Source organism: Grampus griseus (assembly GCF_964374135.1).
Source record: "Grampus griseus genome assembly, chromosome: 11".
NCBI classification, from domain to species: Eukaryota; Metazoa; Chordata; class Mammalia; order Artiodactyla; family Delphinidae; genus Grampus; species Grampus griseus.
Genome location: NC_139005.1, coordinates 9535751 through 9553563, shown reverse-complemented (window position 1 = coordinate 9553563; position 17813 = coordinate 9535751). Strand labels below are relative to the sequence as shown.

General features: G+C 46.2%; 1 protein-coding gene across 1 annotated transcript; it reads right to left on the bottom strand.

Annotated features, from left to right (window-relative positions):
- Nucleotides 1–11978: 11978 nt before the first annotated feature.
- CDKN1B (cyclin dependent kinase inhibitor 1B) lies at nucleotides 11979–17081 on the bottom strand. The gene is made up of 3 exons (XM_082666089.1): nucleotides 16139–17081; nucleotides 15468–15597; nucleotides 11979–13334 (listed from the first exon to the last, which is right to left on the bottom strand). Exons 1-2 carry the CDS (start codon nucleotides 16611–16613, stop codon nucleotides 15476–15478), a joined length of 597 nt encoding a protein of 198 aa, XP_082522215.1. The 5' UTR covers nucleotides 16614–17081; the 3' UTR covers nucleotides 11979–13334; nucleotides 15468–15475.
- Between the last annotated feature and the right edge of the window lie 732 nt (nucleotides 17082–17813).

Sequence of the window (17813 nt, the reverse complement as noted above, 5' to 3'; positions counted from 1 at the left end):
CCATGAAGAGAATGCAAGCTGAATCCGCAGCAGGAGGAGCGGAAGTAAATCAGTTGGCTGATTCAGCAGACCAACACCAGGCCGTGGGACTTGCTTGGGTCCTCCTTCAAAACCTGAAATAACTCGGCTGTGACTGGCATCTGCTCTGATGGTCCAAGGACCTCGCGTCTCCTTCACTCCCTGAGGCCAGAGTTTTAAAGTGTTTTTTATATTGTGTATGTTGAGCGGCATCTCAAAGGTGTGAGCCTGGACTTTCTTTCCCACACCCGATTGGAATGATCCCAACGTGAGACTAAGGGTTTTGAAAAGAATTAGACAAAAGGAGGAAATGAGAGAGTTTAATTGAAGCTTAATTGAAGTCACTCTCTTCAGTTATCCAACGGTTTCCCATTGCACCTTGATGTCAAGTCCAACATTCCTAACGTGGTTTTAAAAGCCCATCGTTGTAGGGCTTCCCTGGTGGCGCAGTGGTTGAGAGTCCGCCTGCCGATGCAGGGGACACGGGTTCGTGCCCCGGTCCGGGCGGATCCCACGTGCCGCGGAGCGGCTGGGTCCGTGGGCCATGGCCGCTGAGCCTGAGAGTCCAGAGCCTGTGCTCCGCAACGGGAGAGGCCGCAACAGTGAGAGGCCCGCGTACCGCAAAAAAAAAAAAAAAAAAAGCCCATCATTGTATGGAGTTCCCGCTCTAGTCGGAGCCCTGATCAGCCCTGCTTAGCCCCGTTTGCCGCATCCCAGCCACAAGCACCTTCTTTCACTTCCTCAAAGGCCTTCCCAGACTTGGGGCCTTGGGCAGGGCTCTGCCTGGATCACTCTTCTTCCAACTGGTCCCACCACTAGGTGAGACCCTGTGTCCCAAATTCTTGCAGCATCCTGCAGGGCACCCACTACAACATGGGGGACTGCAGAAGGCACCACAGAGAGGGATGGGTTTTTAACTTTTTGTTTGTTTTTGCGGTACACGGGTCTCTCACTGTTGTGGCCTCTCCCGTTGCAGAGCACAGGCTCCGGACGCGCAGGCTCAGCGGCCATGGCTCACGGGCCCAGCCGCTCCGCGGCATGTGGGATCTTCCCGGACCGGGGCACGAACCCGTGTTCCCCGCATCGGCAGGCGGACTCTCAACCACTGCGCCACCAGGGAAGCCAGAGGGATGGATTTTTAAAGGCTTGTTTCTTTTTGGTGAACACAGGTTGGCCTGGGGTTGGTGTTTGGACTTCCACCCCTGCCTGATACCTCAGCTGGACACCTTTGTGTAGGGCCCAAACTGTTGGAGCCCAAAGCGGAAGCTCCGAGGTTCCTTCATAGCACTCATGGTTCAGAACACTCATCAGCTACGATTCCTTGTCCATCTCCTCCAATGGCCTGTGGCTTCATGAGGGCAGTGCTCCTGTCTGCCACGTTGAAGACACAGAGCTTGGCCCTTAGAAGGGGCTCCATGATATTCAGGCAACAGTGAAGCAGGGTTTGGCACCGCTGAGCCACCACGAAGTGATACCTTCACAGGCCTTTTTCTGGTAAGATAATACATGTTAACGGTTCAGCCTCTACTCCTGTACTATCATCTTCCTTCGACTCCTGTGAATATGTGGTTTGTGGCCAAAAATCAGGAATCTAGCTTCCCTGGAAAATAACCTCATCCACAGGGATGGAATGTGTGATCTGGACTAGGAAACAGGAATCCCAGAATTGGAAGCCAGAAGGCACCTATGAATCATCTTATTTAACTTATCCACGTTACAGGAAATCATGGATTCGAATTTTCTCACCTGTCGAATGAAGACTGGATGCAGTGATCTCCCATTCCCGGTATCGTGAGGTTTCTAAGTTTTGCCCCAGGTCTGTCCCATGGAGCGTGACAGCTCAAGACTGGCCTACTAACTTGAAATTTAAAACGATCTCCCCAGCACTAGGTCCTAAGTAACTAAACTATGGCAGGGAGTTGATGCCAAAGATCAAGGAATGTGAGGTTCGGGATAATATTACCAATGGGATCCCATGTGGCAAAAAAGATGGAACAGGCTCAATTTTCCATGGTTTGTTAAGATATCCCTGAGTTAGTGGGGATGATATTTACACCTCTCTTATGTGTCCTGGAAGCAAAACCGTATACCCAAACACACACACTCCTCCGGACTCATATATGCATTTAACGATACCTGAAATTAAATAGAAAAATGGAGAGGAAATGAATTCTAAAAATGCCTTGTTCTTTGCTAATGTCTGAAAAGAGACTGGATGAGACACAAAGAGAAACTTATTCTGTGTTCAAGAGTTATCAGGATAATTATGTTTCAAATTTGAAAAATCTTTATGTTTTATTTCTTGTTAAAATTCATTATAAAAAATACAACAGGGACTTCCCTGGTGGTCCAGTGGTAAAGAATCTGCCTTCCAATGCAGGGGATGTGGGTTCCATCCCTGGTCACGGAACTAAGACTCCACATGCCACGGGGCAACTAAGCCCGTGCGCCACAACTACTGAGCTCGCGTGCCTCAACTAGAGAGCCCGCGAGCTGCCAACTACAGAGCCCATGCACCCTGGAGCCCACGCACCACAACTAGAGAGAGAAAAAAACCCACACACCACAACTGGAGGGAAGCCCATGCACCGCAATGAGAGCCCGCGTGCCACAACTAAGACCCGATGCAGCCAAAAAATTAAAGAAAAAAAATAAAATAAATTTTAAAAAATAGATATTAAAAAAAAATACAACCAATAATGAAATGTATAAAGTTAAAGTGTCTTCATACTCCCCCTCTCAGAAATTGGAGAGGTAACCTTTCAGGCCGGGACCATGCATATATATGAATTAAAAATTTTTTTTTACAAAAATGGGATCATACCATAAATATTGTTCTGTGCCTGGCTTAATAGTATGAACTTTTCCTATTCATACATATAAAGCTACCTGGGGTGTTTTAATAGCTGCAATCTGTGTCATTCTTGTATATTCTACAGTTGGTTCAATCAAATAATCAATCCTGTAATCCTATAGCAAAGGGGAGGTTGTTTGGTCATTTACTTGTTTGTTTCCTTTTAAACAAACAGCGATCATTCTGGTAAATATATATTTAGTCATACATGTGATTATTCTCCTAAATTTGCAGAACTGCTAAATGAAAGACTAAACCCACAGTACATAACATAAAATACAATATGTGTGTATATGTGTCTGTAGGAGGGATTTAACATTTTTCCCACATGATAAGCTATAACCTAACACCAATTATTCCATAATATTGTCTCTCTACTGATTTGAAATTTCATGTTTATCATATAATAAATTCTGCTTGAAGCCTTTTAAAAGAATAGAGAATCTGAAGGGAAAGCCAGAGTAAGGCAATGATTTTGTAGAAACTCAGGTTATCCAACGATATACAGGCATTAAAAGCAGGAATGGACGAGATGTATTGAGAAAGGTCGTTGTACTTGTTTTAAGAGGCTTACTCTGGGGGTTTCTATGGGCAAAGTAAGGTGACGCCAATAAGCCCAAAATTAGACAGTTTGGATGAGAGGGATTTCACACTGAACTTGAAAGGTGGTCATGGCTTCCACATAGGCAAACTCCTTGCTTCTCTGGTCATCACTGAAGCTAGAAAAAATCACTCAGCTTTGGATAGAAGGGAGGGAAGCAAATGTTACACTATCAAGAAACGATAATGGCCAACTTTGTATCAGAGTGATGCTAACTGTAACTCTACCTAAACTTATATATTCTGTTTATAACTTTTATCCCATAGTCTCACATTACAATTTTCATATTTTAAGAGCCTTTTGTGTTTCCTTTTCTGAAAATTGTGGTCACAACCTTTGCTTACTTTTCTACTGTTTTGTTTGCTTTTACTCATTGATTTGTAGAAACTCTTTATTTATCAGGGAAATTAGCCCTTTGATATATGGGTTGCCAACATTTTTTCCAGTTTGCCATCGTCTTTGTGTATGGCTGTGTTATTTATTTAGTACCACAAACAAATCTATACCAGATCCTTTCTAAGATAATTAAAGATGGCCCGAGAGTCAACGAATGCTTTTTTTTTTTTTTTTGACAACACCATGTGGCTTGTGGAATCTCAGTTACTCGACCAGGGATTGAACCCAGGCCACAGCAGTGAAAGCCTGGAATTCTAACCACTAGGCCACCAGGGAACTCCCACAAATGCCTTATTTTTTAAATTTTAAAAAAAATTGTGGTAAAATATACATTAAACTTACCGTTTCAACCAGTTTTTGCAGTATATTCATTCTGTTTATTAAATTACCACCCCCCTCCAAAATTACTTGTTCCTCTTAAGGGTAACAATAGCAGTAATTAAAAATGAGAAAATATGTTTACAAGGTTAGTATAGTGCTGGTTGTGGTTACTTGAGAATCCAAAATTTAAAAAAATGGATGTCTCAGGGAATTCCCTGGAGGTCCAGTGCTTAGGGCTCCGAGCTTCCACTGCAGGGGGCACAGGGTCGATCCTTGGTCAGGGAACTAAGATCCCGCATGCTGCGTGGCATGGCCAAAAAAAACCCCTGGATGTCCCTATTAATTATGTGTATAATGGTTATTATTTATTATATACCAGGTACTGTGCTAAGTACTGCACACACATTATCCCACCAAACAGTATTAATAGCCCTCTGAGAGAACTATAAGCATCCTCATTATATAGCTAAAGAAATAGAAACTATAAAAGGTGAAGTAACTTGCAAGAGGGTCTCACAGGCAATAAGTTAGGTAAATAGGACTCCACCCCAAGCAGTCTCATTCCAGAGCCTCAAAAAGGATGGGATCCAGAATCCTGTGAGATTCTTTTAGATGGAACAGGGAGGAACTTTAAAATTCTTCCAGTACAGTAGTTTCTCTTTATCCGAGTTTTCGATTTTCTCAGTTTCAGTTACCCGCGGTTAACCGGCATCCAGATATATTACAAGGAAAATTCCAGAAATAAACAATTCATAGGTTTTAAATTGCAGGACCTTCTGAGTAGCATGATGAAATCTCTCAATAGTCTGGCTCCTTCCCGCCCAGGACAAAAATCATCACTTTGTCCAGCATATCCATCCTGTATATGCTACCTGCTCCTTAGTTTAGGAAAAAACACGGTATATATAGGTTTCGGTACTACCCTCGGTTTCAGACATCCACTGCAAGGGGGACCACTGTAGCTGCATATTTATTTATTTACTATTATAGTTAATTACAACATAACGTAAAATTTCCCATTTTAACCGTTTGTAAATGTACAGTTAAGTGTCATTAAGCACATTCACATCGTTGTGCAACTCTCACCACCGTGTCACTGTCTTTTGACTTTCTATGGCGGGTTTTCCATGCAGAATATTTTTATGTCATTGAATTTATGAAAATGAAGGGAAAGCCAGAATAAGGTAATGATTTCGGAGAGACTCAGATTATGGATTTTATGTGTTGTGTCATACTTAGAAAGACCTTCCTCACTCTGAGATTATATCTTTAAAAATTCTCTGAGGGCTTCCCTGGTGGCGCAGTGGTTGAGAATCTGCCTGCCAAAGCAGGGCACACGGGTTCAAGCCCTGGTCTGGGAAGATCGTACATGCCGCGGAGCAAATGGGCCCGTGAGCCACAGCTACGGAGCCTGCGCATCTGGAGCCTGTGCTCCACAACAAGAGAGGCCGCAACAGTGAGAGGCCCGCGCACCGCGATGAAGAGTGGCCCCCGCTTGCTGCAACTAGAGAAAGACCTCGCACAGAAACGAAGACCCAACACAGCCAAAATAAATAAATAAATAAATTTATATTAAAAAAAAAAAGTTCTCTGAGATCTCTTCTCGTATGTCTATGCCTTTTTTTTTTAAATTTCACTCTTTAATTCTTGAGGAATTTATCTGGTATGAAGTGGGAGATAAGGATCCCACTTTATTTATTTATTTTAACACAACAGGAATTTGCAACTAGACAAAATTCATTTTAAATCCATCGGGGTGGGGGGGGAGGGGTGAGGGGAGGCAAGCAAAGAATCCAGGAAAATTCTGAAAAGGAGAAGAGTAAAGGTACTGGTTGGGGTGTGGAGGATTAGTGCTATGAGTAATTATAACAATTCTAAACTTACAGTAATTAAAATAAATGGTCCTCAGTGTTTAAACTGAACAATGGAATGAAACAGGATGATCAGACTTAGAATTTAGTGCAAAGGTACAAATTTAACTTAAAAGGTATAAATTTATTGCCATCTTTATCATTTTGCGTATACCTATCCAAAAACATGGCACACCTTTTCATTCGTTCCAATCTTCTGATAGAGGCGCAATCATAGAATGAGAACACTGCTCCATCTCCCTCCCACCTTCCTCTCTGCTGACAAGTGCTACTGAAAAGTTACTCATGGAGACTTTGTTTGGGATCTAAATTTTTTTTCCAGAGTCACTCCTAACATATCGGCTCTCCCAGGTTCTCTACATAAATGTGGAAAGCTATGATCAAGTCTGATTTAATCAGACAGCTGTACCATATTTCCATGGGCTGGGCTCAAAACAAGTACTATGTGTTATAGATTAAACCGTAGGTGTTAGGTGTTGGTAGAATTCTTTAAGGGTTCCTGAGGTTGAGTTTGGGCCTTGACTTAACTTGAGAACTTAGGATGGCAACTAGAAGTTATCAGCTACTGCTCAGTATTATCAGCCACCAATCTCAAAGATGGGGCTTCGAGTTACCACGGGTGTTGGTCTAGAACAGCAATGTCCAAACAGAAATATATAATGCGAGTCACATCTATAAATTAAAACTGTCTAGGGACTTTCCTGGAGGTTCAGTGGTTAAGACTCTTGAGCTGCCACTGCAGGAGGCATGGGTTCAATCCCTGGTTGGGGAACTAAGATCCCACATGCCGGAAGGCAGGGCCAAAAAATTAAAAAAATAAAATCATGTTTGAGTTTTTTTTTTTTAATTGTCTAGTAACCACACTAAAAAAAAGTTAAAAAAGAAACAGATGAAATTAAATTTAATATTTTTAACCCAATAACCAAAAATATGATTATTTCAACATGTAATCAATATAAAAATTATTAATGAGATATTTAACACTTTTTCATACTAATTCTTGGAAACCCTGAGTATATTTCACACATAGCACATCTCAGTTTGGACTAGTCACATTCAAGTGCTCGACAGCCACAAATGGCTTCTGGCTACCATATTGGAGAGCACAACTCTAGAAAATGGTAATGAGCAAGGCAAATGGCTTGGTTTAGTAGATATCCAGGAACTCCAAGTTTGGAAATACAGTATCTCAATGGTCTGGAACAGACTTTCAAAATCACTAGTCCTAATATTCACTTGATATTTGAATCTTTTCTACAATGTCCCTATTAAGGGGTCATCCAGACTAGTGTTTGACTGGTATTTCCAGGAATGAGGAGATCACTGCTTCCTGAAGCTACCCAGTCCATTGGGGGACAATCTTAACTCCCAAAAGTCCTTGCTAAGGGCACAAGCAGGTTGGTTTATGGTGGTCTGAGGAGGCTGGTTGGTCTGGGCTAAGCTTAAGGGGTTAGTTGGGTTAGGAAGTATTGGGAGAGTTTAGTATTAAAAAATTGACTGTAGGTTGGACAGGATAGGAACCGTTAGACTGAAGGCTGGGTCTGGACATCTGGTTAAAATCGTCAGCCACACTGCAACACGAGTAACGGACCCCCCAAAAAACTGTACATATTCTAACCTCACTAATCTGGAGATTCAGTGATTTGGAGAATAATTCGAATTATCATAAACTTTAAAAAATTTCACAGTAAAGCAAAACGTAACTATGTTATAAATTAAGGAAGGCTATCACTTGTATAAGACCTGTATTACAAATAACATTATCCTAAATGGTAAAGTACTTTATCAAACCCAGTAATCAGAGGCACTTTCAAAGTCTTAATCCCTATCTCGATTTTATTTTAACATGCTCCTTACTCAAAAACACCCTGGAAATCAAAGACAGAAAACTTTTTTTTTTAATTCAGTAAAAATGATACTGACTGCCTGAATTTTGAAGGATTCTGACTGGGTGACCTTTGAAATAATACATTTTTGCTATAACTGTATTTCTTCTGTTTCTTTTTTCCCTTGGAAATGAGAAAGTGTTCTTTTCCGGGCTACCTTCACCCTCCCGCCCTGCCCAGTTCTACCTTTCCAAGGCAGGGGAAAGGTGCATCCTCGCCAGGGCTCCTGCCAGCGCCTCCTAGTACCTCTGGCCAGCAGCCGGTGAAGCGACGCGCCCTGGACGTCCAGTAACGTTTTATACTACACTCTGCCCCCGCCGGAGCTTCTCCAGATTGTACACCGAGGCCCCAGGCCCCCCCCACACGCCCGCACACTGTCTACCGCTCTTCGGGATAAAATTTGGGAACGGAAGCCCCGCCCACCCTCCTCCCTCCTGCCTTCACAAAACCAGCTACAACACCGCACCTCGGGCCGCCGAAGTAGGTTTCGCCACACGAGCTGGGGCACCGTCTTTTTTTACGAGAAAACAAGCATCCAAAGGAAAAAAAAAAAAATTCAAACTGCTCTCGCGGGCCAATGGGGAAGAAGCGGGAGGGGGCGGAGCCAGCGCGCGACGGGCGGGGCGGGCGCGGGGGCTGGTACCGCAGGGGATTCGTAAAAACGCGGCGGGCGCACGGTTTGGGGTTTTTTTTTTTTTTTTTCCTCCAAAACTAGCTAAAGCTCGAGACTCCGCCTGAAGCTGCAGCTTCTCGGATCCACCTTAAATCTTCAGTGGACTCGGCGCAGGGGTCAGTGGGTGCAGCCAATGCCAATCAAGTTTACAACCACCAGCACGGGAGGGAAAAAAGAGAGGAAAAAAAAAAAAACTTCAAGTTCTCTGGTCCGCGCACACACTCGCACGCATACACACACGTCCACAAGCACACAAAAGGAAGGAGGGGGTGGGGGACAGGCGTTCGAGAGAGAAGGGGGACATGTTTGCAGAACTCTTGCTCGAGGCTCAGTGCCCGTGGCCAGAGCGCTCGGGGAAGGCGCACGGGAAGCGCGGCCCGGCCCGAGCGCCATGATGGTGGCCGCGGTTCGGAGCCCATTTTCTGGAGGGGGAGCTGCAATGATGCAATCCCCCGGCCCCGCGTCCCGGCTGCGCGCCCTTCTCCCTGCCTTTTCTTCACGTTCGTTTTGAGGCGCGTCGACGTTTGGCTCCCAGCACGCCTCGATTCCTTTCTGTATTTTTCACTCGGGGATTCCTGCCTCCTCTGTGTGTGTCCCCACGCGAGACAGGCCCGGGACGCGGATGGCCGCACGGGGACTTGAGTGTACGTGTAAATGCTACACTTTCGGTTCTGCGGGGTCTGGCTGGCGCTGACCCACCCCGCCCTACCCCCCCGCGAGCCGAGATCCAGGGGGTGCCACCAACCCCCACCTCCCCGGGGGAGGAGAGGGTCTAGCGTGACCGTGGACCCTCTGACCCAGCCCCCCGCCCAGCTCTGCTCGCAGGATTTTTACCTTAATTTTGGCCGGGAGGGAGGGGAGCGAACGTAGGGTGTGGCCCAGGTGAAAGAGATGGCAAACTTAAAAAAAAAAAAAGGAAATTCGTACTCTGAAAAACAGATCGCAGATCCTAGACGAGCTTCTAAAACACCTTTCTTTCAATTCAAAAAAGCTTCGGAAGAGCAAGTGTCTACGCTAACGAGGGTTAAGATGAAATGGCGAAGGCAGCGTTCCTCGGCAGCCCGGAAAGGTCTCGGCGCGCGGCCGGTGGGCACACCGTGGCCTGAAAGGCCGCCCGCCCCGCTCCCCTCCTGTTGATTTCCACTGTCCCCTCCGTCCCCAGTTATGCCTCTGGACCCACAGTTTCCTAGTTCTTCCCTGCCCTGGTCCCCCGCACTGGGCAGCGGGGATGCAACCGGGGGACTTAGCAGAGCGGGTGTAAGGGAGGAAGCGACCCCCGCGAGCGGCGGTGGCGCGCGGCCCCTCCTGCGCACGGCTGCGGCCCTCCTGGGCCGCCGGCGAGCCGAGAAGCCTTTCGAAATGCGCGGGGCTGCGGATCATTGGAGCCTGGGGTGGGGGTGGGAGCGGGCTGCTGCCCTGGAGGGTCCACGAATTCGGAAAGGTTCTTCTCTCCGCTCAAATCTCCCCAGCGCCCTGGAGTTGGCGGGGTACTGATGTGCAGGGTCTGATTGTGGAGAGGAATGGGGGTTTTTGCTTCTTTCTTAGCCCAGAGGAGAAATGATGAGGGAGGCAAGTTTCGGAGAAACCGCCCAGCCCAGCTGCGGGGGCCGAGGCGCAGCCGCCCTCCACGGCCTGCGGGCGCCCGGGGCGCGGGAACTGCGCGCAGTGATCCGGGCGGTGCGGGAGCCGCCAGTTGCAGACGCGGAGCTAGACTTGATAGCCTTTTCGTCCCGAGGCTCCAGCCAGCCTGACCCCGCAACTGCCGCGGCGGGCCGGCGCGGGGCTGCGGAGCAGGGTGGAGAGACGACGGCGCAGTGGCCGGGGTAGCGGGGTAGGGGGTGGCTGGCGCCGGCGGCCGCATCCCCTCGGAGGGACGCCCGCGGCGGACCCTGCAGTCCGGGGTCGGGGAGAGGACGCTCCGAATCCCGGGAACACGTTTGGAGACTTGACATAGAACGCGTGAAGGACCGACACGGTGACTTTAGGGGCTGCGTTCCTGTGAACGTGCCTGGCGCGGCGAGCATCCACTTCTTCCTGGCCCAGCACTCCTAAAACGCAATCTCTAAAAATTCACATTAAAGATGGCTTTTTGGGAAAGAAACAGGGGTTACAAGCAGCAATTAGAAGAGGACTTTTCCCCCTATCCGTTAGAGACACTTTTTAAAGTATCCTTTTTGGCTCAGTGAGAATTTATTTCATTATTTCCTGACTCTCCACTCCTTCCTCCCCATTTTGAATTGTTTTTCTTGCTTTCTCAGTCTCTTCCTGAAAAACACCCTGCCTTCGTGTTTTGAATAGAATCACAAAAACACCTTTAGTCTTTAATTAAAATAATACCAACTTGGAAGATGTGGCCCCGCCACCAAAGGACCTACTTTTCCCTTCCTGGCAGTCGAAGAGACTCAACCCTGGGGTTTTTTTTGTTTTTTGATAAGCAATTTCAGGTCAAAATAAGCTGAAATTATCTTGTTTAGAGCCCCTTTTGGGGTGCAATGAATTCAATGCAAGTATTTGAGAGAAACAATTGAACCCAAATCCAGATTTTTGCATTTAACCATTTGCAGATTCCTAGAAAAAATAATTTCATCTTACACCTTAGCCACATTTTAGGAGAATTTCAAATTGCAGGGATTATCCTAATAAATCTTACTTTAAAATGCCGTGTTTAATTTTTTTTCTTATTTAAATAAAAAATATCTTTGCTCTGTGTATATGGAATCCTCAAACTCTCAGATCCGGTATTCAGATTAACCAGTTTTAGGTTGTGTAGATTATAACCAGGAAATTTAGAAATTGAGGAGTTCGTGTATGATGACCAGTTCAATTTGAAGCATACCTGTTCTACCTAAATTAGTGTGGAATGCACACCCATTTCTAAAGGACCTATATATCTGAATATTTTGGATGAGAGGTGTAGATTAGATGGTCTGAAAAATGGCTCTAATTCCTCACAACACTGCATGTGTAAATACAGAATTTAGAGAAATCACCATGTTAGTTTCATTTTCAATCCTGCAAACGTGTGATCGGTCTACGCTTATGTAACAATTTTTGGTTCTGACACATTCATATCCTAGAGACGTAAATATTTGAACTAATGGAGACTTTGACCATCTTATTAATATGAAAATGTGGCCTGCCTACTTTCCACTTCTAAAGCTTTGTCCACCCATACAGAGCTAAGTGGAAAAGAGTGACTACTACATTCGGACCTACATAAACATCATCTGAGTGGTGGGCCTGAATTATCTAGGTGTTTGCCACTTCATATTATATTTGTGGAAATATGACTACAAAGCTAGGTCAAATACCTCAAGCTTACTAATAAGGTACATTACATACAGTTCAAGTCAACAAATAGCTATGGAAGTTTTCTTTATTGACTACTTGATGTGTAACAATAATTGGCGTCTTTTTCACACATTACAAAAAATTATACCTGGCTCAGTATGCAACCTTTTAAGCACAGCCATATTATTTAAAAGAAGAAGGGGGAAAACCTAGTCTACCCAATACAGCATTTACAAATGCACAAAACATGCCGCTTTGGCTTGTATATTGTCTAGATTAAAAAAAAAAAAATCTCTTTTTAACATAAATAAGTTAGTATAATTTTCAGTGTCTTTACAGAGTTATGTACACAGGTACACTTCAAATGGTTTTGTTTCATACACATACACAGGCAGTGTAAAAATACTGTTTAAAGATGTAGTATCCATTTCACATTTCACCTATCCACGGGTGCTTTTCTATATACGCACTTTCCTTTAAAAACACCACTTTCCTTTGGGCAAATTAACAAACAGAATGAGAAGCTGTAAATTAAACATTATTTCATTATTTTTTGTCAAGTTACTTACAGATCTTTAAAAATATCCAAGGATTTAGAATTATTTTAACTGTGTCTACACACCCTGAAGTGAAAAGAAAATTAAGAAATTTTCTCAACAAATCTGATAAAAACTAAATGGTCAATTCTGAGCATTCAGAACTCCCCCCATACATGCCAGATTTTTGCCCAGGGGTACCTGGAGTGACTACCGAACAGCTGAATACTTTAACTGGCAAATTCCAATTTTAAGGGAGACTGGAGAAGCCGGGGAGCACTGAGTAGAGTTTTGTTTAAAAAAAAAAAAAAAAAGCCATTTGCTGCTACATAACGGAATCATCTGAGCTCCTAAATGAGAAAAAAGCTTCATGTAAAAAAATAAGTATCAATTATCTGCAGCCAGTGTTCAAATTTGGATGATTTTTTAAATGAAGTATCAGTTCTCACTGAAAGGGACATTACATCTTTAAAGAAAACAAAACCTTCCCCCCAGACTGCTTCTCTTAGTGCAAGTCAAATATTTTTCTCCTTGCTCTAAGTCAAAGCAAGCTCTTCATACACCCCCATGCCAATTCCTCAGCCCCACCCTGCCCTCCCTTCCCCAAAGTTTATGTGCTACATAAAAAGTAAAAACTATATACACAGGTAGTACAATGAAGCAAATAAGGAAAAACCTAATTGCACAATGCTACATCCAATGCTTTTAGAGGCAGATGATTTAAGAGTGCCTAAAACTTTAGTGTTATTGGGTTGTTGCTGTTCAGTGCTTATAAGGGATGTCCACTCCGTGGAGTCAGCGATATGTATTCAAAATGTTTAATTTATATCTTCCTTGCTTCATCAAGCAGTGATGTATCGGATAAACAAGGAAACATACTCTCAATTCTGCAAAAGAAACAAGAAAGAATTAGGAGAAAGGCACAAGAACAACATTGCCAATATATGACGGGAATTACTTTGTTACTGTCTTTGTTGGGAAATACCTGAGCAATAGCAAAGAAAGAACGTGCTAAAAGTTGGTGCTCAGAGTCACCTCCATCCAACATTTCCTTCATTGGATTTTTACTCTCCCCTGCACTGTGGACTTTTGTCTAGAGCAGTGATTCTCAACAGTGGGTAATTCTGCCTCCCCCTCCACCCCCGGGGGACATTTGGCAATGTTTGGAGACATTTTTGGTTGTCACACTGGGTGGGGAGGGGGTGCTACTGGCATCTGCTGGGAGAGGTCAGGGATGCTGCCAAAACATTCTACAATGCGCAGGACCGCCTCCCACGACAAAGAATTATTCGGCCCCAAATGTCAACAGTACAGAGGTTGAGAAACCCTGGTCTAGAGAATCGGGGGTCAAAGATAGTGAGAAAGGACAGACACAGGAAAATTCAGAAAGTGTAACACATAAGAGTAGCAAAATTTTCTAAGTTTGAAAAATAATTGGAAATCACACTTAAAAAGACTATCCAAAGAAAATTCTATTCACTTTTTTTTCTCAAAATATTTTAGTCTTAGTCATATGTAGAATATACACACGAATGCTTATGAATAGGTCCTTACTACTATTTCCTGTATTCTCTGAACTGGCAATATTTACTAACAAATGCTTCTCTGTATGTCAGAATGGGGCCAGATCAAAATCCAGTAGGTCTGATTTGCTGTGGCTCATCTGATGAGCTAGGCCACAAGTCACAAACCAACAAGAGCTGCAGGTGGTAAGGTTGCTTCAGAAAATTTTTTCAACCCATTTACCCACTTCATATATAAGCTGTGATGGAGAAGTTCAATAGCGCCGTTTTGTATAAGCTCTGAAAAATATGTATGTAATGAAATCCTATATATGACACTGATTTAAAAATACAACAAACTTGAACCCCACCTTCATCCCTTTTTTTAATTTTTAATTTTTATAGATGAGGATTTTAAAAGTTAATATCAACATCTCTTAGGATCTCTTTATATGCTAGGCTATGAGAGTGTTTTGGGAAAAAAAAAAGAGGACACGGTCGTTGTCTGTAAGACGTTTACAAACTATTAATACATGTAGTCTGATCATTATGGAGACCAATCCACGTAAAGCTGGGGGCTGAATTATTCAAATTAGCTTTTCATGTTGATCATATTTTAGTAGATGGCAAAAATCTCCACTTCCCTTGTTTGGGGGACACCTACCCCGTCAGCCCTGATATCTACTATCCATTTCCCCTACAAGTATCTAAATTCCCCTGTTATAGCACGACTGGCATACACATGCTGACGTGTTCCTGGACTGCTTACCCTGGCAGTTACTTTAACTTTTGCTTTGCAACTTCAGTGTTATCAGAAATTCCGTCGGAACCTTAGGATTTTTGAGCCTTCCATTTTGGTTTTTTTAAATACACACGTTCCTTCTCCATCCCCCAAACTTATCAGAAGACAGGGAAAGTGAGAGTTTGTGAAAATGATAAAAACCAAAGGAAGCCACATACCTCGCTTGTCACGTTTCTAACCATTTGAACAACCAGCTATGAACCATTTGTGCCTCACTTTTCCCTCAAAGTTTGAATTAAATCATTTATTTGAATTAAATCATTTTTCCATGGATGGCTCAAAATCTGAGTCAACCTGGTCTTCTGGGAGATGAATTCTCATGAAGTGGGATGGAGGCAGACCCCCGCTCTTGTTCAGATGGAAAAAGAACCTATTGTTCCCAACATGTTTTGATGGGACTCTCAGAGAACTGACCTTCCTCCCCACAGGGCCTTGGTTACAAGTACTTGCCTGGGACCCTTGCTCTAATCATTTGGTACTTCAAAGGAAAATGATCTCAGGACGTAGAAACTGGGAAGAATTACAGCACCTCCACACTAATTCTCAGTCTTCCCCATTCCTACTTTTTTTGACCTCCAAAATATAAACCAAACAAAACCCCACAAGCTCTAATCTGCCAGCCACCACTGAGATCGGGTTATCCTGGGGCTGGAAAGCCCACGAGTTCCTGCAGCCCAATTCGGGGGTCACTGCTTTGCTCGTAGTAATCAACCCACCGAGTACTTTACGTTTGACGCCTTCTGAGGCCCGGCTTCTTGGGCGTCTGCTCCACTGATCCCGCGTTCGGGGAACCGTCTGAAACATTTTCTTCTGTTCTGTTTGCTCTTTTGTTTTGAGAAGAGGAATCTAAGGGCAGGAGGGAATTTTAAAAAGAACACAGACAAACAATCTTTATTAGAAAAAACAATGGGTGACAGAAGTGGACCCAAGAACCAGGGGACGAAAAACCCACCACCTACACCCACAATCCTGGATCCGTCATTCCCAGTGGCCTTTAAGGGCACAAAATGAGGTTGTTTTCACATAACAGAAAGTATATTCTACGCCCCCAAAGCTCTCTCTCCAAAGCGAAGAGGGAGGCCGTTGATAAACATCCCAACGTTGTCACATACCTACCGCTGGCGAGCGGGGAGGAGCCGCGATGTTTTCAGTTAGAAAAATTACCAGATAACACAGTCTCAGGCTTCTGACTTAAAAGTCATAAACAGGCAAGCAGTCAGCTAAATAAATAGCATTTAAAACCTAAGATTAAGAAAGTGCGCTCCCCCAGTGCTAAATCAGAATGCGCTGAAAACAAAGTTGAGGTTAAAGACCCTCAGGCAGGCAAAGCAGTGCCGCTAACACAGACACACAGAAAGACATTTCACTCATTTGAAAGGGTCATTACCGTCTGTGGCAGGTCGCTTCCTTATCCCAGTGCACTGCTCCGCTAACCCCGTCTGGCTGTCCGGTGCATCAGTCTTCTGGTCTACCAAATGCGTGTCCTCTGAGTTTGCCTGAGACCCAATTAAAGGCACCGCCTGGCGGGTCCCGCTGACATCCTGGCCCTCCTGCGCCGGCACCTTGCAGGCGCCTTTGGGTGGCCGCGGGGGTCTGTAGTAGAACTCGGGCAAGTTGCCCTTTTCCACCTCTTGCCACTCGTATTTGCCCTCCAAGGGCTTGTGATTCTGAAAATCAAAATTCCACTTGCGCTGGCTGGCCTCTTCCATGTCTCTACAGTGCTTCTCCAAGTCCCGGGTTAACTCTTCGTGATTGACCGGGCCGAAGAGGTTTCTGCAGGCCGAGGGCTTGGGGTACTCCGCCTGTCTGGCGTCCATCCGCTCCAAGCTCGGGCTCCCGTTAGACACTCGCACGTTTGACATCTTCCTCCCCGGGCTCGGCAACCGCCTCTCTTGCGCTCTCGCAAAACAAAACGAACAAAACAAGACGCCCCGACCCAGCCCGAGCCCCTCTTATAAGCCCTGCGACTGCCCTCCGAGCCAAGAGAAACAAACACGGACGAGTAAGTGCCCGAGCGTCAGGAGCGCGCGGGGCTGGGGGAGGGGGCGAGGGGCAGCCCCGGCCAGGCAGCCCCGAGTCCCCGCCGATCAAGTGGACTGGCGAGCGGGAGGCGGGGAGGGGAGGGGAGAGGAGCGCAGCGGAGAGAGGAGGGGGCAGAGCCAGTCCAAGTCCGGGCAGCTGCGAGCCCGCGGGTCCCGCCGACCGAGCGGCTCTCCAAACCTTGCCGGCGTCGGAGTCGCGGAGCGGCGAGAGAGTGGGGACAAGGGAGGGGGAGAAAAACACCCCGAAAAGACGAGCCCCCTTTTTTTAGTTGCCCAATATGGCGGTGGAAGGGAGGCTGACGAAGAAGAAGATGATTGACACCGCAAGTCTATTTAAACAGAGGAGGAGATCATTGGTCGCGGCGCCGGGAGCCGCCCCGCCGAGGCTGGCGAGCGCGGCCTTAAGGTGGCCCCAGGGCGGCCGCGGCGCCTCCCCGCCTCCCGTGCGCGCCCTCGCCGAGCGCGCGCCCGGGAGATGGGCTGGTCGCGTGACTGCTGGAGGCGCACGGCTGCCAGCAAACCTGCTCCGGCTGGCCTCGGAGAAATTAAAAATAAGACAAACAAGCTCGCCAAACGGCCGGGGAGCCGGGGAGGGGCCTGTGCAGCGGGGCCGGCGGGGCGGCGGGTTCTGGTCCCGGCGCTGCGCGGGCCGGCGCGCGGCTGCTCCGGAGCCCCGACCTCCCGCTCCTAGCCCGGGAAAGCTGGGGAGCTCGAAGGTTGCCGGCAGCTGGTTGTGCGCCTCGCCGGCGATCTTGTTTTCTCCGCACTCGCCCAGCGGGGGATGGGGGCGGGGGCGGGCAGCTGGGGGGCGGAGGCGGACGGTGGGAGCTCGGCCCCCAGCTGAGCTCTCCCCCGGGGTCCCAGCCGCACGCACGGCGGGGGAGGCGGGGAGCCCTTCGGCCTGGGTGACTTACTTAGGTGGGGGTGAGCAGTGGTTAGCTCACCCTTAACCTAGAAGTCTGTGCTAGTCTGGGGGGGGCAGGGGGCTTAGGGGAGAAGCCACGGCGAACGGCTTTCTAT